Below are 26322 nucleotides of genomic sequence, written 5' to 3'. Positions count from 1 at the left end.
GCGTCTCCTGTGCTCTTATCTATATTTGCTATAACTTTTCATCTTCCTTTTGAATCATCTGCAGCTCATGAGTCCTCTCCACAGTGGTGTCTGCTCTGCTTTCATCCCCTTCTGTGGAGTTTTTCATTTAAAATTTTATGGTTTTCAGTATTATAATAGCCATTAGATTGTTTTCTTGTTGTTTTCATTTCTTTGCTGAAATTCTCTATTTATCATATAATTTCTTCAACATATTTATTGCAGTTATTTAATATCCATGACCAATAACTCTAATATGATAATTGTATATGGGCCTATTTGTATTATGTGTGTTTTTCACTCCTTTTTGTTTTTAGCTATTGGTCTTATCTCCTGGTATTTCTTACATTATTTACTTAATGCCAATTATTGATATTTCTATTGCAGACATAATTTGGGGCTCCATCTTGTGTTTTCTTCCCTATGAGGATTTTCTTTACTTCTAGCAGGTGGTTAAGATGGGAGCAGCTCACCGTAATATTAGCAGGGACTGAACTGATTGGAAATTGTGAGGTCTGATTCTAGTTTACCTTTATGGTGTAGTCCTTTCTGCCTCCCAGCCAAACATCTATGATGTTCACTAGGACCATGCTATTTCTTAGGCTCAGAACTATGCTTTTTTTTTTTTATCATCCCAGACACATGAGATTTTAAGAAGCTCTGCTTAGCTTCTCAGCTTCTGGGCAACAGTTTACTAATTAAAAATGCCTTGAGGGGAAACTCAGCATTGTACTCACTTCTCTGTGCTTTCTCACCTTACCAGGTAAAGTGCCTTCAAATAGATATTTTTGTATATATTTTTTCAGTGTTTCTAGTGTTTTTCTGAGAGAGGTTCATCTGAAATAAGTTATTCTGCCATTATTAGAAGCAATATTCGTTTAATTTTTTTAAAAAGCCTATGTGTATTTATTACTTTGAAAATAAGAGCACACTAAGAGTTATGGCATAGTATAATGTACCTGCAATAAAGAAGATGTCCAGTTCTGTTAATGGGAGGGTAAGGGAAACTTTCAGGGTGGAATGACCACCTGGTCAGGGTTTTAAGGATTGTTTAGGATTCTTAGCATTCAAGGAGAAGGAAATGTATATATAAATTCTCAAAAGCATAGGGCATACGAGAGGTATAAGTTTCACAAATTTCTAAACATTCCTGAGATTGTGCCAGTTTTTGTGTAGATGGTGAAATAAATACAAGTTTAATGGGTCAAAGACTGCTTTACAAGTTACATCATCTGATACTGACAACATCCAGGATGACAGACTGTCTAGTTGGTGTCTGAAAAGCCACTTAAAAGTAGCACCATTTCATTCTGGCAGAAATGGAATAGGTGGTTGTAGAAGTGGGAACAGCATATACGAAGTCCCCAAGGTGAGAGAAAGGAAGGCTGACCAAACGACCTGAAAAAGGTTCGAGCAAAACGCAAGGAGGTGGAGAGTAAGAAGATAAGGCTGGAGACGAAGACTGGGGTCAGATCCTAACGGGCCTGCTAAGCCAACTGAAGTAATTTGAAACGTAGCCTAAGACCATGTGGGAATATTGAAGAGTTTTCACCCATGGATACAGTTTAGATTGCCCTTTATATAGGTTGCCCTTCCTCCCCTGTGCAAATAAGTTAGAGGGAAACAAAATTGGAATCAGGGAGGACCAGTGAGATGTTGCAATGTGGATGTTGCAATCATCCACATAAGAGACGGTAGTAGAGATAAAGAAAGGGATGGATTAAAGAGAGAAAGACCTGACCACTGGTGACTGGTTCAGGGATGTGAGTAGGAGAGGAGCATGGACAGCTCTCAGTGCCTGGCCTGATCGTGGAATGGAGAGATGGCAGAATCCTTGTGATAGAAATGAAGGACCATTGGCGGGTATGTTGGATCCCAGGCTCACCTTTCAATGCATTCGGTCTGAAGTGCTTGCAGGAGAGCCAAGTGGAAGTGCCCATTGGGTAGCTAGGTGTTGGCCTCTGGAACTCAGAAGAGAAGTCTGGGCTAGAGGTAAAGACTTGTAAATGTTTAATAAGAGGATAATGATCGAAACCATGGAGATAGGTAAGTTTTCCCAGGGGGAGTGACAAAAGTTTATCAGCTGTAATCCTGAAGAACTCAAATATATTTAGGAAGCCTGAGCCATAGAAATCTTCATAAGAAATGAGAACATGTAGCCTTGGAGAGAGCGAGGAAGCCAGGAGAGAGGGATGCCTAGAGCCAGAGATGTAGTTGTGGCTCAGAAATTCATCTAAGAGGGACTTAAGCAATATCCATTGGCTCTAGGAAAACCAGGGTCACTGCTCTCCCTGTTGAAGGAGGTTTCAAAGAGCTGAAGAACGGAATGGAAGCAAAGATAGAGCACAAGTGGACAGCTTCTCCTGGGGTCTCAGTTCCCTTGTCCATGATTAAGGCATGTGGGATAGACAGAAATTACATCAGCTGCCACTGGACTGGATTCTAATGCAGATGTGTGCCTGTTTGGCCAGTGCCATATTCAAAGTACATTTCTGCTGAGCTGCATACAATTACATAGACAGAAGCTTTTCCTATCCTTTGGCACAGATTAAAAATATGTCATACTTGGTTTTAACCTTGTAAGTTTGCTATGTGGTCTAATGCTGTCTCCACATGAATTCCAATCAAGATGTAACCGTGAAGCATTCGACTATATTTCATATCACTGATGTGGCCTTTTAAGACTCTGCTACTGAATATAATTTAAGATCCAGAAGGCAAGAATACTGGGAAAGTGATCTGTGCCTTCAAAGGATTGTGGTTTTGGAACAGTGGTCTGCTTTAGTTTCACCCTGGCTGCTCTGGCATTGTGATGCACACCTAGGACTGTGGGAACAGTTTCATCTGGAGGGTGGTGTTTGCTGGGAGACTTGACTCTGATGATTCTTGTCATTACCAATGAGAACGCTGCTGTGAATTCAGCCATGTGCAGCCTTAGGTGTTCCCCGGGCTCCCCAGCCTCTGGTGGCCTTGTTCTTCCCTTTGATGGTATGGCTTCCTCTTTTTGGGAAACCCAATTCCCCTGATGTGTCCTAAGATTTCATAGTGAATCCTTGGCAGAAAACACATGGATGGACAAGTATCAGCTTTTGGAACTCAATTCTTCTGGTTTCTGCCTTTTCAAAAAATTGTCTGAGTCTATAAAAGATTTTCTAGTAAATGACTTTTGCACAAATCTCACTTACCTTATTGCATATGATAAATGTTTTATTCTTCCAAAGTCATACACAGCTCAAATGGAAATGGATTCAGGAGGTCATTGATAAATAGGAAGGGAACAGGAGAGGTCTACAAATCACAGGCGTCAGTTTTCAATGGTTAGAGCTGAGATCCCAGCCTCCCCTGAAACTTGTGGGAAACTGAGGCCCAGAGGAAAAAAGCAGCCATCTAGGCCACCAGCTAATGAGCAGCAGAGCCAGAGCTCGATGAGGCCTTCACCACACCTGCTCTTCCGGGCAAGGACCTCCTCCTGCCGCGTGCCAGAAGCTCACCCATAAAGCGGGAGGACTGCTTTACTCAGCTTGTGTCTCTCCTTTGCCTTAGCTTTATTATCTTTGGGTTTTCTCCTCTGGGCTTCTCCTCTGCCCCCCAAAACACTGTGTTTGCAATCTTTGATTCCACGTGCTACATTCCAAAGTGCCATGTGGGAAGCAGTAGACTGGCAGTTTTGTAATTTGCCTTGATTCGATTGTAGAGTTATATCCCAGCTGGGTGGCTTACTAAATATTTACAGATGAGCAAGTCTGCAGTGCTGCAGAATTGTCCTGTCTCATGGCTCTGGGGGTCTTTTGTACTCTTTATTGCATCCCGGCGCCTCAGCCTCAGTAGATGACCACCTGCTGCATGTGTGTGGATGCAGCTGGAGCAATGGCTGTTGAAGGCCACACTCGCAGCCCCCAGGGACCATCCAGCTAACGCCTTTAGAAAATAGTCATCTCGAAGGTTAGTGACAGCAAGAAATTGAGTTATGTATTTTTTTCATGCAGATGCTATATGTTTTAACAAGATCCCTCATAGTTCTCTATCGCACACTGGGCAGCGAGTCCAACGCAGAAGCTAGACTCTGGTCTGCCTCTAACAGTGTGTTGGTGAACAAGCGCTGGACCTCGTCTGTGGCACTGTTCAATGAGAGGCGCTCTAAGGCGGGCTGTTCTGCAGTTCTCGGGACTCTCAGATTGATTCCTATAGTACATGCTCTGACGTTTCCTGTTGGCATCCTGTCCTTGGGTGTGCCGAGGGCCAGGTGTTGTGTGTGAAGGCTCGTGTTCATTCCATAGGAGGTGGTGCTAGAGTTTTTAAGAGTCAGTTTATACTCATAGTTAATCACCAAATCCCATCATCTTTAGAAGTGAATTTAAGGATGAACAGGCACGTCCCCAAAGAGGAGATCCCAATGGCCATTAAGTGAAAAAGCGCTCAACATCATTACTCACTATTGATATAAAAATTAAACCTCAGTGAGATACACCTGCACACCCACCAAAACAGCTAAAATAAAAAAATCTGGCAATAACATGTTTGGGCTAGGATGCAGAGCACCTGGAACTCTCATACATTGCTGATGGAGTGCATTATGGTAAAACCATTCTGAGAAGAGCTTTGCTAGTACCTCTAAAGCTAAATATACATTCAGTCCATGGGGCAGCAGTTGTGCTCCTACATTTATATTTAAATGAAACGATTCCATATGTCAACCTAAATGCATGTACAAGAATTTTCTCAGTAGCTTTATTTCTAATAGCCCAGACATGAAACCATCCAAATGTCCATCAAGAGAAGAATGCATAAACAAATGTTCATGTGTTCACATAATGGAAGACTACACACCAAGAAAAAGGAAATGATCTGCCTTGGGTAACAACATGGGTGAATCTGAGAGCTTTATAGTCAGAAAAAGAACCCGGACATAAAAGAATACGTACTGTGTGGTGCCATCCACACGGCGTTTAAGAGCAAGTTAAATGCGTCCAAGGTGATGGGAGCTAGGATAGCGATGACGTCCTGTGTGAGATTATTGGCTGGGAAAAGGCACGAGTACTCTGTGGAAGTGTTCTGTGTCTCCATCTGGATGATACACATATGTAGATGCACACACATGTCAAAATTTGCTGAGCTACCTGCAGAGACTTGTTCACTTACCATGTATACGTTTATGCCCTGATACAAACAATTGTGAATAAAAGTGAGTTTGAGTGATTCATCTGTGTGTGTGATGCACTTGGTGTTTTAGGCCGGGGACAGGTGGGGCAGTGGGAGTGAGGGGAACCAAGGGAAATAGTTTTGAGTGTGGCGTTTGTGATAACATCTCTATTGCGTTGGCCCAGAGCCAGTGATGTGAGCAACATCTCAGAAAAACACAGCAATTCAAATGATATAATAAGTAATTTGGAGCTTGGCTATGCCAGACCCTGTCAGAGGGTGCTCTTCCTTCTAGGAGGCTCTGGTCTAAAGGTTGACTCCCTAGGATGACTTTAGACAGAATCTAACAGTCCAGTGGCTTTTATCCACAGGGGTGGCTGCCAGAGAGACGGCTCAAGCTCTGAAAACGCTGGCCCAGGCTGCCCGTGGAGTGGCCGCATCGACAAGTGACCCTGCCGCTGCGCACGCCATGTTGGATTCCGCTCGCGACGTGATGGAGGGCTCCGCCATGCTCATCCAGGAAGCCAAGCAGGCCCTGATCGCACCTGGAGATGCGGAGAGTCAGCAGAGGCTGGCCCAGGTGAGGCCCGGCGCTGGCCACTGCGGTCATCGCTAAAGTGCACGTTGGCAGGCTCTCTCCTGGGCACTTTTCTTCTGGCTGTGAACACTTACTCACTGGGTGCTTTCAGAACCTTCAAAGGTGCCATAGCAATGCTGGCCATACGTACGTAATACCTACTTTTGTAAGTCTTGCCTAGTAGTGCACATAATGTGTCAACAATGAGTATCGGGGACTTTGTTAAAATCTGTCCTTGGCATTGTAGGAGGAGCTAGGACACATGTCTGTTTTGGTCCTGTGCATGCTTAAATACACTCTTCTTCCTAGCCTGGGCGGTAAGGTAAGTATACTTAGTCTAGCCACTCAGAGTTTTAATCATTGACTCTATTGCCTCTGAGGATGAGTCTTCAACTACCTAACAAAACTATTTGGCTAGAGAACATCTAGGCAAAGTTCTGGTTGGGAAGCTATGAAGATGCTTTAGATCAGTGTTTTTCAACTGCCAGTCTGCGGACCAGTTTGCCGAAATTTCATGCAAGTCTGCAGAAGAGTTAGCCACCTTGATTGTATAGAGATTATTGACCCAATGACCTTAAGTAAATTTGCTTATGTTCAGGGTGGTTTCTGCCTTAGCATCCCCCCACCCCAAGGCTCCTATTTTCACTAGTCCCCGAGTGTAAAAAGGTTGAAGACCACTGCTTTAAATAAAGGGAATGACGTAACCTATTTTTTAAGACCTTACCCTTTAATCAAGGATACCAAACAGTAAAAACGGGAGCCCTCACCTGTGCCTAAAAGGCATCCTGTGGGCACCTTCAGATTGGTCTGGAAGTGCTCAGGGAGTTCTGCCTGCCCTTGGGCACTGAGTTTTGGGGGCGATGGTACAGAGGGTCGCTGAGCAGGAATCAGCCACAGGCCCAGCTCACTGTGATCCAGAGAACTCAAGGCCTGCTTCCACCTCAGTGATCTCTGCGGGGCTGTCAACAGGGAGCTATTTCTTTGTCTCCTGTGCCTCTTCTATCTCTTCTGTATCTCTATTAGATAGCTTTGTTTTAGAACCTGACATGATAATGGTGAGTTCTGAGTTTGAATCACAGAGTCATGACTCAGCCTGGCTTTGGGGAAAAGGTGGGCTGGACTGTTTCAGCGTGTCAGACCCTTTGCTAGGACAGGGTGTTAACCGCAGTGAGAGGCCAAGAGGAGGTGACTTAATAGTCAACAGTGTCAGGTAGAGGCTGGTGGGTCATTTCCCCGTCTTTTACTTAGCTCTGCATAATGTCACTGCTCATTCCCAACACGTGTACACATATGTTTGCATGGAAAGTCACTTTGTGTGTGTGTGTGTGTGTGTGTGTGTGTGAGAGAGAGAGAGACAGAGACAGAGACAGAGAGAGGGACAGGCAGGAAAGGAGAGAGGTGAGATTCTTTGCTGTGGCACCTTAGTTGTTCATTGATTGCTTTCTCATATGTGCCTTGACCTGGGGGGGCTACAGCAGAATGAGTGAGCCCTTGCTCAAGCCAGCGACCTTGGGCTTCAAGTCAGCGACCTTTGGGCTCAAGCCAGCAACCATGAGGTCATGTCTATGATCCCACGCTTAAGCCAGTGACCCCACGCTCATGCTGGTGAGCCTGCACTCAACCGGATGAGCCCGTGCTCAAATTGTTGACCTTGGGGTTTTGAACCTGGGTCCTTTGTGTCCCAGTCCGACACTCTATCCACTGTGCCACTGCCTGGTCAGGTGGAGAGCCACTTTCTTATGGAGCTTTTCTCCTTCCATGTATTCAGGTGGCCAAAGCCGTTTCACACTCACTGAATAACTGCGTGAATTGCCTCCCCGGGCAGAAGGATGTGGATGTGGCCTTGAAGAGCATCGGGGAGTCCAGCAAGAAGCTGCTCGTGGACTCGGTGAGAGGTTTGGGGTCGGGAAGGGGGTGGGGAACTGGGCTCCTCTCAGGTCCGAGTGGAATTTCCCCCCTTCCGTGGGATCTCCGAGTACCAGCCTGACCTTTAGGAGTCCTGTTTTTCCTACCAATCTGTCTTTTCCTTGTTTAGCTTTCTGATCAGTGAAATTTCCAGGTAGAGCTTTTAAAGTTCACTTTTCCTTTGAGCCCATGTGGCTGTTTGCTCTTGGATCATCTGGTGAGATAAGAAAGGAGGGGATTTGTGATCATCTGACTTCTTATCAGGTCATCTCGGATAGTGCCAGTCAGGCAAAGGAGGGACATGTGTCCAAGACTCATTAAAAGAACATAATCTGAGGAATTTCACCTAGGAACTGTCCTCTTCCCTGTGTTGTGAGCCCCCTTCAAGGAGGCTTGTGCCTGTTTATCTTGTTTCTTTTCTGTCTGATGCCTGGTATGTGCAGGCTGTGCAAGCAATGCATGTGGTATGATTACCAAAGTCTAGCCTAACTCTATGGAACTTTTCATGTACAGTTATAGTTCTGCTAGTGACAATTCTGTCCTGTAGAAAAGTTATATGACTAGCAAAGACCACTGACAAAAGTTGATGGTTATTAGTTTGGAAGGCTAGGATTTGAAGATTAATAGCATAAGCTTTTTAATGCTAGAGAGCTAAAACTTTGAGAGCTTCCATCTAAGAGATGACGTCGAGTTATGGTTCAGAGTGCACCCTATAGTCAGATTGCCCAGATGTGTGTCCTGGCTGTGCCACTGCAGAGGCCACGGCCCCTGAGATAACTGTTTTTTACCATTTGTAGCTCCACAGTGTCTAGCCCTGAATAGGCATTCAGTAAGTCTGAGTGAATGAATGTATGTATGTTACATGCGCTCAGACCACACAGAGCCTTTGGTTTGGATGACTTAGAAACACATCCCTGGAGACTCTTCCCTCCTCCACAATACCTTCCTCTGTCCCTCTCCTGCAAAGTAAACTTCTCACAGGCTGTGCCTTTTATTTCCCGTAGTTACCTCCAAGCACAAAGCCATTCCAGGAAGCCCAGAGCGAACTGAACCAAGCAGCAGCCGACCTGAACCAGTCGGCTGGGGAAGTGGTCCATGCCACCCGCGGCCAGAGCGGAGAGCTGGCTGCAGCCTCCGGAAAGTTCAGTGACGATTTCGATGAATTCCTCGATGCTGGCATTGAGATGGCGGGCCAAGCTCAGGTGGGTGTGAGGGGGGCTCTCTGGAAGTGCCCCTCGCCTCTCTCCTCTGACAGGCAGTCCTGCCGTGAGGCCAACTGGGCAACCAGGAATAGGGAGCCTGTACACAGGCTACCCTGTTACGTTCTCTCTGCTGCTTAGGAAGCTCCGTGATCTCACAGGAAAGGCATTCCCGAAGGTGCTGTCAGCGTCTGTGTGGAGTGATTCTTGGAGATGGCTTACTTTCCCCTAGTCCTCCAGCAAAGTCCATCGTTTTACTTACATTTGTCTGGAGGGAGGGTGGTCAGAGCAGGAAAAATGTTTCTCTGAGATCGGGATGGTGCTGCTTCCTATGTTTTAAATGTGGTATAATACAGTAGAAAATCAAGGGTTGGAGGTTCAGCAGGCCCATCTCAATGGACTGTATCTGATACTGAGTCAGAGGATGAAAAATTACCTTCAGATGAGCAGATAAACTCCTTGTTTAGAACAAGGGACCATGACCTGTCTGGTGTCAACTTGTCGAGATGTTTTTTTCCTGAGCTCCTTTGAACTCCCTAAAAGAGTTACTCAGGGTATTTCTTGCTGTGTTATCTACAAAGAGCTGCTTCTCAGATGGCAAACCAGGTGAGAAATGTGTCCTTGCCTGAGTTGGGAACTTCTGGGATGCCGTCAACCCTGTCTGTTGAGACAGGACTGGCCGTTTTTGCCAGGCCGAGATGCACGAGCTGCTCGACAACTCCAGCGTTGTTGAGCAAGACGCTGGGACCGGGGCCCGGTCTGTGCGCCTGCTCGCACGCTCTCTTCCTCCTCCCCGCTCTCTCCCTCCCCTGCCTTTTGATGCCTCCACTTGTGAGATAGCGCAGCTCTTGGCTGACCCACTTGGGGATGAAACTCTGTACTGTTTCATGAATCTGGTCTAGGTATCTGTCTAGGGAAGGGTAGACACTGACTGGTCAGTGTTCCAACAAATTAGGCATCTATCTGTCAACTAATTGGGCTTAATTCAATCTGTAGACATAACTTGCTTCCATTGCAGGATGCTGCTCCTAGCTCTCTGAATGCTTCCTAGGAGAAAGGGAGACTCCCTAATTACTCTGGCCCCTTTTGACCTTCCAGACCAAAGAAGACCAGATCCAGGTGATAGGGAACCTCAAGAACATCTCTATGGCCTCCAGCAAGCTGTTGTTAGCTGCCAAGTCCCTCTCTGTAGATCCAGGAGCCCCCAATGCGAAGAATCTCCTGGCTGCAGCTGCAAGGTAAGAGCGGAGCAAAATGGGCTTCGTCGGGTTGATGAACAGTGTCAGGGTCGGAAAGTTAGGCCTGGCACCCCGCTGCTTCGGCTGAGCAAAGAACTGACGCTGCCCTTACATTGTCAGAGATGGAGTCAGGAGTGGTGCTGACTGTTATTTTGTTAAACTGGCTCATTTTCCTGTGCTTTTCCCACTACACATGTCTTTCTTATAGCCTTTGCAGTTGGACTTCTTCGACTTAAGAGCCTCCATGATTTATAAATATTATAGCGTTAGTAGGTTTCTTAAAAGTTGTTATATCTTTCAGTTTATGAAGGTAATAATATGCTTGTTGAAAAACAAACCACAAGATACTGGGAAGTATAGGAAGGAACATGATACTCAACTGGCCGTTTCTCGTTTCTGGAGCAGGTAACTCTCTGCCTGGCAGCAGTATTAATTAGATGGCAGTAAACATTCCGAATGTCCCACGCAGAACGGTTCTTGCTTAGGATGAACAGGGTGGCAGGGGGCGTATATTATTCTTAGAAACATATTAAAACATGAGTCTGAGTTTGGGATGATGTCATTGTTCTTCTTTTCTGATGTTTCCACCCAAGGAAGCGGGTAATACAATACAATTTCTGCCCCATGGCCACTGAGGCAATTTCATTTACTAACTAGTGAGTAAGTACTAGTATGCAGGTAAACTGTAGTGAAAACCCAGAGAAATCTTCACATTCACTTTATTGACCCAAGGGGTAGGGTACTTTATGTTTCTATGACAGTGTGAGCATGTTTTCTTAACATGACTTGGCATTCCCTTATATACAGGAAAGCTGACAGCAGCAGTAAGAGATTAAATGCAGAACAATTAGGACATAAAACATAATTGGAAACTTTTTCATTTTCTTTCTTTTTTAAAAAATTTAAGTGAAACAAGGTGAGATAGGCAGACTCCTGCATGCACCCTAACCAGGATCTACCTGGCAACCCCTGTCTGGGGCCAATGCTTGCAACTCAGCTATTTTTAGCACCCGAGGCAGAGGCTCCACAGAGCCATCCTCAGCACCTGGGGCCAATGCACTTGAGTCAATCAAGCCATGGCTGTGGGAGAAGAGGGCGGGGTAGTGGGGAGAAGCAGATGGTTGCTTCTCCTGTGTGCCCTGACTGGGAAACAAACCCAAGACTTTCACAGGCCAGGTTGACACCCTACCATTGAGTCAACCAGCCAAGGCCAGAAACTTCAAAATATGCAGATTATTGATTTGAAAAAGCATAGCTTGGCCCTGGCTACTGGCTCAGTGGATAGAGCATCAGCCCAGCATATGGATGTCCTGGGTTCAATTCCAGTCAGGGCACACAGAAGTGACCGTCTGCTTCTCTTCCTCTTTCCTTTTTCTCCACCTTCCCCTCCCACAGCCAGTGGCTCAGTTGGTTCAGACATTGGCCCCAGGTGCTGAGGATAGCTCTTGGTCCAAGCACATCAGCCTCAGGCGCTAAAAGTGGCGTGGTCGATTCAAGCATTGGCCCCAGACAGGGGCCCCAATGGGGTTTGCTGGGTGGATCCCAGTTGGGGCACATGTGGGAGTAATCTCTCTATCTCCACTCTTCTCACTTAAAAAAAAGAAAAAGAAAAAGCATAGCTTAAATTCTCTATTTTAAACTTGGTTCTGTTTGTTTGTTCTTTGTTTTTCTATATCCGTCTCTCCTGGGAGCTCAATGGCTGTTTCTTAAGTTGTCAGAGCAAGGAGACCTGAATTCTAGTCCAGGCTTTAATGCTTGACTAACTAACTTATACTGGTCGGGTCACTCAACTTGTCTAAATTTTCCTTCTGCAAAATGAGGGTGTGTACTACATTATCCTGGCGCCCTTCTTGGTTCTCAAGACATCAGATACCATTATACTAGTGGTAAAAATCTACCTCTGGTCCCCTCGTGGCTTGTAGTGTTATTTTGGGGGATTAGGCATATCAGGACAGTTCCTCTGAAAACCTTGGAATTTATTTATTCCCAAATATATACTTAAGCTTCAAACAATAGCTAGAGCCACTGGGGGATTAGAAAAATATCCTGACGTCCCCCCACTTCCATCTTATGCTTTGTTTTGTGATTGTAGCAGTGAGTGAGTGCCCTCCCTGGGTGGGGGTATGAGGTGGGTGGGGGAGGGGTGATAGGCACTGTGTTGAGCAGCTGTTTCTGATATAAAAACCTCCCTTGATTGCTCTTTTTGTCCTACAAAGAGCCTTTGGATAAGGCAATTGACATTTCCAGGTATCTGAACTCAGATGTTTTTCATTATCTTCAATTTTTTGCATCGTTTCAGAATTACAATTTCCAACATAGAACGTGTTGTTCACTCTCTTAAATTGTGGGAAGACGGGGAGAGTAAGCCTTGGCCTTTTGAAAGCCAGATAAGGAAGGAAATAACAGACCCCAGAAGGAATGTTGCTAGTACAGGGCTCAGAGGGGAGCTGAAGGCCCCCTGGTGGTGATTGAGGAAAGGATGGGAGACTTTTCAGTGGAAGCTTCCTTTGCCTCTGTCCTGGCTTTCAGCAGTTGACAGGGAGTTGCCCGCCTGATGGTTTTATAGCCAAATAAGCACTTAAAAATCATCATGTGAAATTATTGTCTTGGAATGGAACTGTTGCAAGAAGATGCTGGCATGTTCCTTCTGGCTTCTTGGCACATGTTGGCAAGCCCTGCTCCCCAGGGGGGTTTCCCAGGAAGCTCCTGGCAGATGAGCAGGTCCAGTGAGTCAGGCAGCCACCTTTTGGGAGATAAATCTCTCCCCGGTTAGGTTGCATTCATTCTCTTATTTGTTCATTACACACATTTTTACCACATTCCTAATATGGAATTGGGCCAGTGTTGGGTGTGGGGTTCACACTGGTGAAGTTTGGGCAGGCAGCATATACAAGGAGCATAAGACATCTAGGCAGTGCTCACGGTAGTGCTATGCATACGTGCACTTGCATTCAGGTAGCAGGGATCCGATTACTGTTGCCCTCACCTTCGGTCCCTCTGCCTTCCCAGTCCTTGAGGCAGCCAGTCCTTGAGGCAGCCAGTCCCTGAGGCAGCCAGTCCCTTCGACAGCCAGTCCCTTCATGTGGACACCCCCAAAGACCCCTCGAACGCCACTGCGGGGACCCAGGCCTGGATCAGCTCGGCCCTGCCCTGCTCCTGTGTCGGTAGACTTGAACTCCCTGTTCTTGGTGGTCTCTGTGACCCTTCCGGCTTTGGGAAAAGAGGTCGGCCCTGCCCTGCTCCTGTGTCGGTAGACTTGAACTCCCTGTTCTTGGTGGTCTCTGTGATCCTTCTGGCTTTGGGAAAAGAGGTGTGCTTCTGGAAATGGAGTAGATTGAAAGTGTCTTTTTATTCTGCCTCTGAGCTCGGGCACCTTTGAGGAACCTGGTCCCTTGGTCTTCTTCCTGTGTAACTGGTGGGCTCTGGCTCTTTCCTCGTGAGTTGGATGGAGCTGAAGACCCTTCGTCAATGTTCATCAGTGTGTTCCCTGACCGGGGACTGCTCTGATGCTCCCAAGACTTAGTCAAGGAAATGGAAAACCAGTTTGCAGTTGCAGAAAAGGAGGGCTTGTCCTTCCTCGGAGCATCTCCCCTGAGCTGCTGCTCACCTCACAGTCGCCCTGCCCGGACTTCTCCACCGGAAGGACTTCACAGCACAGCTGCCAGCACAGCCCACCCCAGGCTGGGCTTCCTTTCAGCTGCGTCCTGGTCCCCTGCGGGCACTCCCTGAGACCTTGCCGTGGCTCCCCTTCCCTGTCTCCCATCTGGTTTAAGGTTTCTGCAGAAAAGGCTTCCCCCTGTATCCAGAGACTGAGAAAAAGGATGACCCAGCAAGTAGCACTTTCACACTATAAAAGAGAAAAATGTAAACTGAGCCTTCTGTCTGTTGGTCTCCTCTAGAATGTTCTCTTCCCTTTATCCAAGTCGGGATCACACTCGAGCCTGACTCCAGTCCACATTGAGCCCTCCCTACCATGCAGAACCCATGCCCACGGTCAAGGCCTTCATTCATTTTCTCTCATGCTCCCTGTGAGTCCTGCATGTATCTGGCTTCTCAGAGGTTCAGGATCCACCACATGCTGTCTGGAATCATGTCCCCATCCCTTCTTTGTGTCTTCTCTGTTCGTTGTCTTGCCTCTTCAGCTAGATTGCGGGCACCTCCTGTCCTAGAGAGACATAGACTGTATTATTTTTAAACTCCTGATCCTTGCGCATAGCAGGACCCAGGAAATACTACAGGTGGAGTTTGGTTTGCTGTTTACTCCCTCCCTGAGCATCTCCTCCATGGAGGAAGGGAAATGTTTGATGTGGCTTTTCCCCTCCAAGCTCCTTATTGTGTCATCTGTGCTGAGCACATAATCAAAAGCACAGATTGCTTGGTTTTCTTCTGGTCCTGGCCCAGTTCCATATCTAACTAAAATTTCCCACAGCATTCCTAAACTTAAGTTAAATCAATTCAGTATTTCTAAACACTAAATGATTTGTAGGTTAGAAAACCCCCTTTTTTAACCTCTGAGAGTGTAGATACCAATTTTTTTATTTAATGAACACTGGCCAGATATGTCCAGATAAAGAATAAAATACAAGAAAATACTATTTCTAGATGGTGGAATTAGGGTCATTTAACTTTTTTGTATTTTAAAAAATAAAGTTGTATAGCTTTGATCATTTAAAAAATTGTGGAAAAAATAACTACAATTCAGTCTCTGTTAGGATTTATATAGAACCAGATGCTGCTCATTTTGGCCATATTTTTGTTGATACTATAAGTTGTTTGATCATTTTTTTAGTAGATGTATTGATTTCTTTTTGTAAAAATATAAAATCACTGTTAACATTTTGATCTGTTTTATAAGTGTGGGCTCATACAGTTTATATTCTTTTGTAAATTTTACTTGACTTAATTGTGTATCACGCATATGCTTGTATGATATTAGGAATATGCTATTATTTGGAGTGGCAAAAGTAGGTTTACAGTTGTTCATAAGGAAAAAATATAATAATAAGTAATAATACAAAAATAAACTCTGTGTTTTGTGTACTCACAATTGTAAACCTACTTTTGTCCCACCCTGTGCATTATGACTTTATAAATAAATAAATTTATTTTCTGTACATTATGATTTTTAATGGGCACCCAGGATTCTGGGATTTTGTTGTGGGTTATACGCTCATTCAGTCAGTCTTTTATCATGAAATATTTGTGTAGCCTTTAGTCTTTTGCTCTTGTAAATAACTCCTATAATTTGAAACATAAAAATATTATTTTTCATTGTCAAATCTATATAACCATTTACCTCTGAGCCACTTTGTTATTTGTCTATGGAATCCAGAGTCTAAAATGAGTGATGGGGATGAACGATATTTAAACAGTGCTTCTTAGTCATGGATCATTATTACCCAAGTGGCTCATTCAGACCGCAGTGCCCAGCAGGCACTTTTATGGATTATCTGACCACAAACTCTTAGTCTGTTGGGTTTTCTTTTTTACCCTGTTTGTATTTGAAAAGTTTTTTTTTTTTACATCTATAAAATAGTTAAAAAAAAATAGGACAGTGAACAATGATATATTCTCTGGACTCACTAATTGTAAATACTTTGTTTTTAATGGAAAAGTCTGCATATGAAAACTAGGTTTTTGGAAAATACAGATCAACAGGAAATACTGGAAGAAATAAATGAAATGGAAAGCTTGTGGGATATTTTGCAAATGATCATGTCTTAACAGTTCAGGACCTTCTCTACCCTTTATCATGTTGACACTGCCAGTGTGTCCACTCAGAATTGCACCTTGGAGGTGACCACACAGAACACTGTATTGGACTCTCTAAGGGACACTTCTAGTGGTTACATCATAGGTGCACCTTCCAGGGTGGTCAGAACTAGGGCCTGTCCTGCCATCTCCGTGTTTCTTGTTTTGCCTTGCACCATGGAGGGCACAGTGCTTCCCAGCCACAACCATAATCAAGCACTCTTTTGCCAAGTAAATGAATCACTAGAGTCAGTGTTGCAAAAACTGTTTTGAGATTCTTTCTTGAGTCCCAGAATGTTTTTCTTCTTCCCGTCCCCCTAGCTAAATTTTAAAATTCAAAGCATTATCTCCTCATCAAATAATTAAGCTGATTACCTTTTTAAATTAGAAGCATCGTTTCCATCTAATTTGATATTCTGTGGGAAGCTGTGAAGTCAATTTAAATGATAAAATGAGGTATCTTTTATATTAGGCGGTGTTAGTGATTAACAGCAATATGTGCCCTATTTTGATTTTGGTGTAAATTGTTAGCTGTAGTGGTTAGTAACTATAACTAGATTTCAGGACCCTGCCAAAACTGTAAACCAGTTATGACTGAAGAAAGTGTTTATGAGTCAGATAGGCAGGGGTTTAAGTCTTGTGTCTCCTCCTTACTTGTACATTTCTTTATTTCATCTGTCTGTATTTTTCATTTTTAAAACACAAAGGTGTTCAATTTTAAGACTTAGTATAAAGCTATAGTAATCTAAGCAATGTGGTACTGGCAAAAGGTTAGATCAGTAGACTAGAATATAGTCCAGAAATAGACCTATACAAATATAGCCAATCGGTTGTCAACAAAGTTGCAAAAGCAATTCAATAGAGAAGGCACAGCCTTTTAAACAAATGGTGCTAGAATAATTTGACTTCCAATCCTTGGGAGGGAAAAATATCTAGGCTGCCTTGGAATTTCTAAGAAGAATAGAATCATATGTAAAATATTCATATAACCATTTCTAGTTAATTCCTATTAATATTAACAAGGAAAATAGCTATTTTAAAGAATAATAATTTGGGATAGCTCCTAGGAACTAATCAATCATATAGAATTTAATGGAAAGTAGGAATTTTAAAATTATAGACACAGTTTACTATATGTCATTGTATCTAAAAATATACAAGACATTCCAAACTCTACAGAAGCTACCCAAAATAGCCTTGTTCTGACAATCTTACTCTTTATGGGCTGCTAATGAAGGATTTTGAAAACACTGTTAATTTGATCTCTTTGCTATTTGCGACATTGTTGTGAATTCTTTCTTATGAATATATTATAAGATAGTCATACTTCCTTAAGAGAACTTTTCATACCCTTTAAGTGTAAATCAAATGAAAAATCAGAAGCAAAGTGATTTATTTTTAGTTGATTGGAGCCTTGTGGAAGAGCCCTCCTGTGGACCCCAGGCTATACAGTGAAGTAGTTATATTTTTAGTGAACCTGCAAAATGACGTTGGAAAACTTACTGTTGATCTTTAAATCCAAAAACACCACATTTTTTCTGTTCTGTCACAGAGCTGTGACAGAGAGCATCAATCAACTCATCACTCTGTGCACCCAACAAGCCCCTGGCCAGAAAGAGTGTGACAATGCCTTGCGAGAGCTTGAGGTAGGTCCCTGGACAGGCTGCTGGGTATTTAAATGTGTGTCTGTCTGTCCTGTGCCTATGGGGTCAGTTCCTTCTCCTCTATCTTTGTCTTCTATCTTCCTGGGAGACTATCGGGGCCAAGGTTTCAGTCCATGTGGGAAGGAACTGAAGAAAGACTGGATTTGGTGGAGTTATCATCCCTGCTTCCCCTTTCCACTGACTGAAAGTTAATTTGTTAAAGGATTCTTTATTTCGAACAGGAAGAGGCCTATGCTATTGGGTGTAGGCTGAAGATGAACCATCTCTACCTGGAAAGTTTGGGGGAAATTATTCTGAGATATTTGGGAAAAGGTGGGATAGATGTCCTATCTGAGTAAAAATTATTTCCCCATACATTTTTAAAATTTTTATTCATTTTAATTTATTGTGTTAACATGGATTCAAGTGTCCCACTCAATATAACACCCTCACCCCCACCCCCATGTCCCCCATTACACCCCTTTTGTCCCTCTCCTTTTAACTCCCTCCTCCCTTCCCTCTGGGATTTGCTGACATGTTATCTGTATCTGTGTTATTCATACATTTTATTTTGTAACATAGGGGGCAGGCACATAAGAGGAAAACCAAAAGTGGTGCTCATTACCATACAATTAAAGTGCCTGTAGGGCCCCTAGTGGCCCAGAACACAGTGTGTGTGCCTTTTCCTTTATATTCATGCTTATGATTTATTTATCATTTAAAATTCATTTATGCCCATAGAATGTAAGTGAGTAAACATAAAATCACTGTATCACTGTGCCTACTAGTATGTAGAACAGTCTTAACTGGTGCAAGATTATATTGAACACAGCCAAATGGATGTCTCAGTAGATACGGGTTGGTTGCACATTTGCTAATATATCTGTAAATGGTACGTGGACTGTTGATCTAAATGAGCTCTGTTGGCTGAGGTGCCAGCACTCCGTCCCTTAATGGTATCCTTGGTTGCCAAAATTATGACTATTTCAGAATTGCTGTTTCTAAAACAGTTTTGATTGTGCAGGGAATGGGAGGAGGTTCTTCCGTGAAATGAGCTCCCTTATGCCCCTTTTCCCTCAGACCTTTAAGGGAGTCACTCGGCAGTTTCCAGGATTACTTCTGTTCAGGCTTTTGCAGCTCAGATGACCCTGTCTTTCCATTGGCTGCTGAGCCTTCCTGTACATTCTCTCTCAGTGGGGAGGAGGTCGAAGGGCACATCCACTGACTGTCCACCCTCAAAGGTCCTTACTGCAGGAAAGCTCGCGATCATTTTCTGTGAAGTGGAGGCAAAGACAGAAGAGGCAAGCCCCATCAAGGAACCTCAGCAGGAGTGAACGTTTTTCTTTCCTGCTCAAATTTAAATAAAAACAAACCACCCTAGTGAGCAGTTTAGGGGAGTTACCTTCTTTTATGCCCACCATTCAAAGGTTCCAGAATTGAAAACTGCAAGCTCTACTACTGATCATGGAGAAATGAACTGATATATCCTTAGAATGTAAACTCCTTGGAGTTATCCAGCAAATTCTACTAATTTCCCATGACTATGTTGCTGTACATTAACTTCCAGATTTCTTTAAGAAAAAAAAATATCTCCCTGCTCTATAAATATCATGCTGCTTCTTCAAAATTGAAAACACGAGACCCGCCTTGCCATCAAGAATAGCCTGCGACACTCTCCCCGTTCCGTGTGGGGCTCTAACAGGAAATCTGATGCGCTGACTTTGACTTGTTCTGAAACACTTGCCTGCTTTCTAAGTTGTGCTCTCCTTCTGCAGACTGTCAAGGGGATGTTGGACAACCCTAATGAACCTGTCAGTGACCTCTCTTACTTTGACTGCATTGAGAGTGTGATGGAAAACTCCAAGGTAAGCCTAACCTGGGCTCTTAACCTTCCCCTCGGTGTGGGGAGAAGTCTAGACATGTTTTGTGTGCATCTGCCTGTGGCCGCTCTGCACCGCCTTGTGGAGCCCTGTGCTCAGGTGTTTCTCCACATGTGACCGTGACTGTGCATCAGAATTACCTTGGGGTCTTTCTTTTTAAACACAGATTGTAGGGCCCCACCCCTGAATTTTTGATTCAGTAGATCTGAGATGTACTTTTTTTTTTTTTTTTTTTTTTTTTACAGAGACAGAGAGAGGGATAGACAGGAACAGAGAAAGATGAGAAGCATCAATCATTAGTTTTTCCTTGTGACACTTTAGTTGTTCATTGATTGCTTTCTCACATGTGCCTTGACCGTGGGGCTACAGCAGACTGAGTGACCCCTTGCTGAAGCCAGTGACCTGGGTCCAAGCTGGTGGGCTTTGCTCAAACCAGATGAGCCCGCACTCAAGCTGGTGACCTCGGGGTCTCGAACCTGGGTCCTCTGCATCCCAGTCCAATGCTCTATCCGCTGCGCCACCACCAGGTCAGGCCTGAGATGTACATTTTCCTTTTTTTTTTTTTTTTTTGTATTTTTCCGAAGCTGGAAACGGGGAGAGATAGTCAGACAGACTCCCGCATGCGCCCGACCAGGATCCACCCGGCACGCCCACCAGGGGGCGATGCTCTGCCCCTCCAAGGCGTCGCTCTGTCGCGACCAGAGCCATTCTAGCGCCTGGGGCAGAGGCCAAGGAGCCATCCCCAGTGCCCGGGCCATCTTTGCTCCAATGGAGCCTCGCTGTGGGAGGGGAAGAGAGAGACAGAGAGGAAGGAGAGGGGGAGGGGTGGAGAAGCAGATGGGCGCTTCTCCTGTGTGCCCTGGCTGGGAATGAACCCAGGACCCCTGCACACCAGGCCGACGCTCTACCACTGAGCCAGCCAGCCAGGGCCGAGATGTACATTTTTGATGAATCTTCCTGATCCTGCCCAGGTGGTCCGGGAGCCACACCCTGAGAGCCCCTGCCTATGTATGCCATATCACAGACGGCTCTTACTGTGAATCGAATCTTTTGTCTGAACCCTTGGGGAAAGCCCGTCAGTGACCTTGGCTTATATGAGCCCTTCTTCAGTGTTTTTCTTGCCATCCATCCCCGATATGCATTCTCAAAAAGTGAAAAATTGTGGGGGTATAGGGTAAAAAAAATCTAAGATAATGCAATGGTTTGTGACTGCCCAATCTTAACCATATTCAACAAAATCTTATTTCTGAGTATTTTATTTGATGTTGGTGGCTATTATGGGGGAAATGTTATAAAAAGACATGTTAGCAGAGTAATAATAATTTTCAAAAAGTTGAGAAACACTGACCCATGATAATTATATCATTGTTTTTGGGAATGCCAAAATCAGGTTAAAATAAAATGCAAGTGAGATGAATGGGTCGAGCAGTTGTGGTCTGGCTTTGTACTCGGACACGAGTGCGTGGTCTGGCTTTATACTCAGACACGAGTGCGTGGTCTGGCTTTGTATTCGAACACGGGTGCGTGGTTGTTTGCATCACTTTACATTAGCGTTGCGGAGGCAGCTGTGCTGGTGATGTCAGGGGAGCCTGCTTTGCACTGGACAGGCACTGGAGTTTGTTCCGTCCAGCCTTCTTTGTGGGAGTGTGGATTGTCTAAGGGGAGGATGCATGTGTCTTGCGAACTTAGAGCCAAAGAGGGATGTCGGGTTAGGGAGAAGAAACTCTGCACATGAAAATGCCCTCTAACTTCTTTGCTCTGCAAATCCTGAGTGAACTGGATCATTTTGTAAATCTAAGCAATTTTAGGGAGTTTCTTTCTCTTTCACCCATCCAGGATGGCTTATTAACAAATGAAGAGCTTTGCATTGAGTTCTAGACTTGGCAGTTTCATTGTCTCTCCAAAGGGTTGTGCGAAATAGCCTTCCATTCTACTACCTGTTATCCTGTCAAGTAGAACCAGCCCTCCTGGGCCTTATGATACCCTTAGAAGACAGAACATCAGATAAGGGAGGCTTCCTTTCTTTTAAAGACCTCTGAAGAAAATATATCAGTGATTTTCTTAGGTTTTTTTGTTTGTTTGTTTGTTTTTCTGAAGCTGGAAACGGGGAGAGACAGTCAGACAGACTCCCGCATGCGCCCGACCGGGATCCACCCGGCATGCCCACCAGGGGCAACGCTCTGCCCACCAGGGGGCGATGCTCTGTTGGGACCAGAGCCACTCTAGCGCCTGGGGCAGAGGCCAAGGAGCTGTCCCCAGCACCTGGGCCATCTTTGCTCTAATGGAGCCTCGGCTGCGGGAGGGGAAGAGAGAGACAGAGAGGAAGGAGAGGGGGAGGGGTGGAGAAGCAGATGGGCGCTTCTCCTGTGTGCCCTGGCCGGGAATCGAACCCGGGACTTCTGCACGCCAGGCCAACACTCTACCACTGAGCCAACCGGCCAGGGCCGTATGTCAGTGATTTTCAAAATAAAGGAAAATAACTTACAAAATTTAGGAAACCCACCTGACCAGGTGGTGGCGCAGAGGATAGAGCATCGGACTGGGATGCCGAGGACCCAGGTTCGAGACCCCCGAGGTAGCCAGTTTGAGCACAGGCTCATCTGGTTTGAGCAAAGCTCACCAGCTTGGACCCAAAGTCACTGGCTCGAGCAAGGGGTTACTCGGTCTGCTGAAAGCCCATGGTCAAGGCACATATGAGAAAGCAATCAATGAACAACTAAGGTGTCGCAACAAAAAACTGATGATTGATGCTTCTCATCTCTCTCCGCTCCTGTCTGTCTGTCCCTGTCTATCCCTCTCTCTGACTCTCTCTCTGTCTTTAAAAAAAGAAAAAAAAAATTTAGGAAACCCTCTCTTATTAGTGTTCAGATTAATTACATATACTTAATAAAGACATTTAAATTTTACTGTAAATAAGTATGAATAATATCAGGAGACATGTTTTCTGCTTTCTGGGTATGATTTTGTCTATAGCTGAATGGATGTGTCTGATTTTTATACTCTGGGAACTGAGAGTTCTCAGTGCAGAACATTCACCCGTGGGATGCCCTATATAGATTTTACTTTATTGATCTGAGTAAATTTATTGTTTCTCCTGGAGATATAGATAACTTGTTGGGAAAAGGTTTCTACTTTTATAATTCATTTCTTTTTATGTAACAGAGACAATATAATCCTAATCCTCTTGAATCTCTTGTTAACGCAAATAAAGGAAAGTAATAGTAAATACCTTATATTAAGTGTCCTTGAATGTTAAAGTTGGAAGTATAGTCCCCGTTACCCTATGGTTTGAAAGAATGCTGGTCGGAGAATAATGCTGATTGTTCATTTTGCAGGTTCTGGGTGAGTCGATGGCAGGAATTTCACAGAATGCCAAGACCGGGGACCTTCCTGCCTTTGGGGAGTGTGTAGGGATTGCGTCCAAGGCTCTCTGTGGGCTGACGGAGGCAGCGGCTCAGGTAAGGGACTTGTTGGTACCCTTTCCCTGTGTCCCGGGCCAGATGTGGAATCTAAGAGTACCAGCTTGCTGTGGGAGCCTGGGGAAGCTCCAGCTCCTGCTCCTTTTTCATCGACTACCACAGAAACAGTCAGAAAGGCGGTGGCTCCTCTGCTGGCTGAGGCCTTTAGACAGGACAACAGCCATCGCCCCCAGGAGCAGAGGAGCCTGGGAAGGACGGAGATACCAGCCCGAGTGTTTAGAGGCCAGCGTGCTTGCTTTATTATTTTCTTTTTAAGGTCATTCTTACAGATAAATTGTTTTGGGGGGAGGAATAGGCATTACATAATTCAAGTTCTCTCTGAGGTTTTAGAATTGCAAACATCTTAGTCATTATCCTAGCAGCACCAGAGAGAGAGAAAATTAGATGCCATCCTGCAGAGACGTGACCGGGCATTTCCTTGCTCTTCGACTGTCCTGTGCATTTTCAGTAATCGTTGGGCTCGTGTGACTGAAGCTTCCAAAATGTCAGCATTTGCCTTAAAAGATTTATCAGCTGACAATTGCTTTGAGCCTAGAACATTTTACTAAACCGAAGAGAAACATCCCTAGTTTGGAGGATGAAATTGTCTACCTTTATCCTGCCCCTCAAATCTCAGGGGAAATGAATTAAGGTTAAACTTCCTGCTCACAGATTCATTCTCTCCCTGTTGTTAGTCTAACTTATCCAGAGTGTTTCAAGAAAAGACATCTTTTTGTATCTTTTTGTCCTCTCGGGGACCAAATACTACCTTTTTCCCCCTGAGCCATATTACTCAGTCTTCTTCTTTGCTGTTGGGAATACTGCCTAAACAATAAGGATGGGAAGGAAGGCAGTGAGATAAGAAACCCTCGTGAAGGGCGTGCTCCGGGCCGGGCTGACCCAGCCGCCCATGCCTCAGTCTGCACCCGCTTTTCCTGCCCCTCCCACCTGCGAGCCAGAGGGTCAGCTTCCTGCTGAGGCCGGGTACCCGGATGGTCATACGGTGTCTCCGCGTCTATCCTTGTTCAGGCCCCACAGAAGAGCTTCTTGAGGCTTTTTTTAAGAGCAAGGAGACTCTGTCCGCAGAAGCCTGCAGCAAACTCGTGCCGGCATGTGCCTGGCCCGAGCTGGCGTGCACTTGTCCATCCGTAAACCCTTATTGACAAGATTACCTGACCGACTGGTACTAAGGAGCTCCTAAGATGGCTGCTGCATCTACATCGTGGGACATTTGTCCCCCCGTGGGTTCCTGAGCTGTGGTTTTCCTCCTTCTTTTCCAGGCTGCATACCTTGTCGGCATTTCTGATCCAAACAGCCAGGCAGGCCACCAGGGCCTCGTGGACCCCATCCAGTTCGCCAGGGCTAACCAGGCTATCCAGATGGCATGCCAGAACCTGGTGGACCCTGGCAGCAGCCCGTCCCAGGTAACCAAGGGGCCACCATACGAGATCTGTGAGACCTTAAGCTCTTGGAGGTGGGTTGTGAGAAGAGCAGGGTAAAGTAGTAAAGAATACTGTTCTCACAGAGCCTGCAAAGCCAGCAAAAAGATAGCGGCTCAGAGGGCTACTGCAAAATGTGGTGAAAGGGGAGCTATGGAGCGGCTTTGAAAAGGGTTGCTGGAAGTAAAGGGCTGTAGAAGTACAGTCACCCACCGTGGAGTCTCATGATTCCATTCAGTTCAGGGGACATACATTGAGGGCTCGTTCTGTACTCAGCACTAAGGGTCAACATGGTGAGTATGACCCAGTCCCCAATGTCCTTGCTTCTTAGCCTGTTGGAATATGATGACAATGCCAGGGATACATAGAGGAAGGTGTGATGAATTTTCTGAGGAGCTGTCAGGGGTCACATCACAGAGGCAGTGGCACTGAGATAGGTCTTATGCGGGTTATAATCCACAGCGCATGAAGGAACCACAGACATTTTAAGACTAGACAGTATATGACATTCCATAGCACTTGTACTATTCAAGTGGTATGGATTCCCATTCACTTATTAAAGCAGTGTGTGCTGAAAGGGGCCAGAACTGGCCTGAACGGGGTATCAGAGGCAGCGTGTGAGTGGCGTGTTCATCATGAACCCTGGGACCAGCATTCTTGAGGCAGGAGAAGGACCCAGGTAAAGGAGGCAATATAGGGAAGATCTGTTCCTAAAGAAGGCCTCAGAGCTGGCTTATAAGGCGTCGGTGCATCTAAGATTCCTTACCTGTCCAGTTAAGGCCAAGGGGTGTTACCAGCCTCAGCAAAGTAGATCAGGTGGATTTAGAAGAGCACTTTGGTTCTGTGGTAGGGTGTGTGGGCAGGAAGGTAGAGCTTGGAAGATTCCTGAGCTGGAGCACTAAAAAGGTGCCTAGATGAGGCAAGAGCTCTCACACCTTGATGTTTGTTTCACTTATCTAAACCTAGACTCTCCAACGTGTTAGCCACTAGCTGCACTTGAAATGTAACATGTCCAGATTTTGATGGGCTATAGGTATAAAATACACATTGGACTATGAAGGCTTGGTATGATAAGAAAAGATTGTAAAATCTCATTAATAATATTATCAAATTGATCACATGGTGAAATGAAATATTTTGCATATTTCAAGTTTAATAAAATATATTATTTAAATTAATTTCTCTCGTTTCCTCTACTTATTTTAACATGGCTGCTCAAAATTTACATACGGGGTTCACACGATATTTCTGTTGGGCAGTGCTGGCCTAGACCCTGGACCAAATAGTTCCTCCCTGGGGGTTCCATGGGATAAGTGACTGCCTCTCCTTTAAGACTGGAGCCCAGCCCACTCCCACCACTGTATCAGCACCCACTTTTTCCTTTTCTTTGTTTATTCTCTCTTGCTGAATAATTCTTGCCCTCTCCTTTCTTGGAGTGACTTTAGGGGTGGCAGAGCTAGACACTCGTGTTTTAATTACATGGCCCTGGGCTTGTGAGTTGAAGAGGAACCCAGGCCTCGAGACCAGGGTGGATGCCTCTGAACTAGCACCCTCTGCACTGAAGCACGGGGTACCCCCAACCCAGCTCCATGCTTTCTAGGTTCTGTCAGCCGCCACGATCGTCGCCAAGCACACCTCCGCCTTGTGCAACGCCTGCCGCATCGCCTCGTCCAAGACAGCCAACCCCGTGGCCAAGAGGCACTTCGTCCAGTCCGCCAAGGAAGTCGCCAACAGCACTGCCAACCTGGTGAAGACCATCAAGGTAGGCTGCTGGACTGAGGCCTCAGCGGTCCCTGTGACACCTGCTGCAGAGGGCAGAAGTACAGGATGGAAGCTTTGCTCTCCTAGAACTAATGTCTAGTAAAGTTGAATTCTACTTTGATCGCACAATTTAAGTCACTGAGGAGGAGCCCCTTAGTAGTGCAGCTATTCATCATGGAAAACCGACAGCCTTGATCTCTGCTAACCTTCCAGACAGTACGCAGACTCCCCAAATTCTGTACATGAGAAGCTTAGGGGCAGAAATCTGGAAGGAGTCGCCTGTGGGGCATCTCTTGGTGCTACGTTTGGGCAAG

The 26322-nt window shown here is 45.2% G+C and overlaps 1 protein-coding gene across 6 annotated transcripts in view; it reads left to right on the top strand.

Moving 5' to 3' along the window:
* TLN2 (talin 2) overlaps positions 1-26322 on the top strand; it is a 462611-nt gene that overhangs the window by 332978 nt on the left and 103311 nt on the right. For all 6 annotated transcript variants that reach the window (XM_066344644.1, XM_066344645.1, XM_066344640.1 and 3 more), the window contains 9 exons: positions 5529-5737; positions 7503-7622; positions 8644-8841; positions 9937-10076; positions 17380-17473; positions 19246-19335; positions 22686-22808; positions 24089-24232; positions 25848-26009. In XM_066344644.1, the coding sequence (XP_066200741.1) occupies positions 5529-5737; positions 7503-7622; positions 8644-8841; positions 9937-10076; positions 17380-17473; positions 19246-19335; positions 22686-22808; positions 24089-24232; positions 25848-26009 (1280 nt within the window). The remainder of the gene's footprint in view (positions 1-5528; positions 5738-7502; positions 7623-8643; positions 8842-9936; positions 10077-17379; positions 17474-19245; positions 19336-22685; positions 22809-24088; positions 24233-25847; positions 26010-26322) is intronic.

Source organism: Saccopteryx leptura, chromosome 6 (genome assembly GCF_036850995.1).
Source record: "Saccopteryx leptura isolate mSacLep1 chromosome 6, mSacLep1_pri_phased_curated, whole genome shotgun sequence".
NCBI lineage: Eukaryota > Metazoa > Chordata > Mammalia > Chiroptera > Emballonuridae > Saccopteryx > Saccopteryx leptura.
Note: the sequence above shows the minus strand (reverse complement) of the source record. Positions and strands in the feature narration are given on the sequence as shown.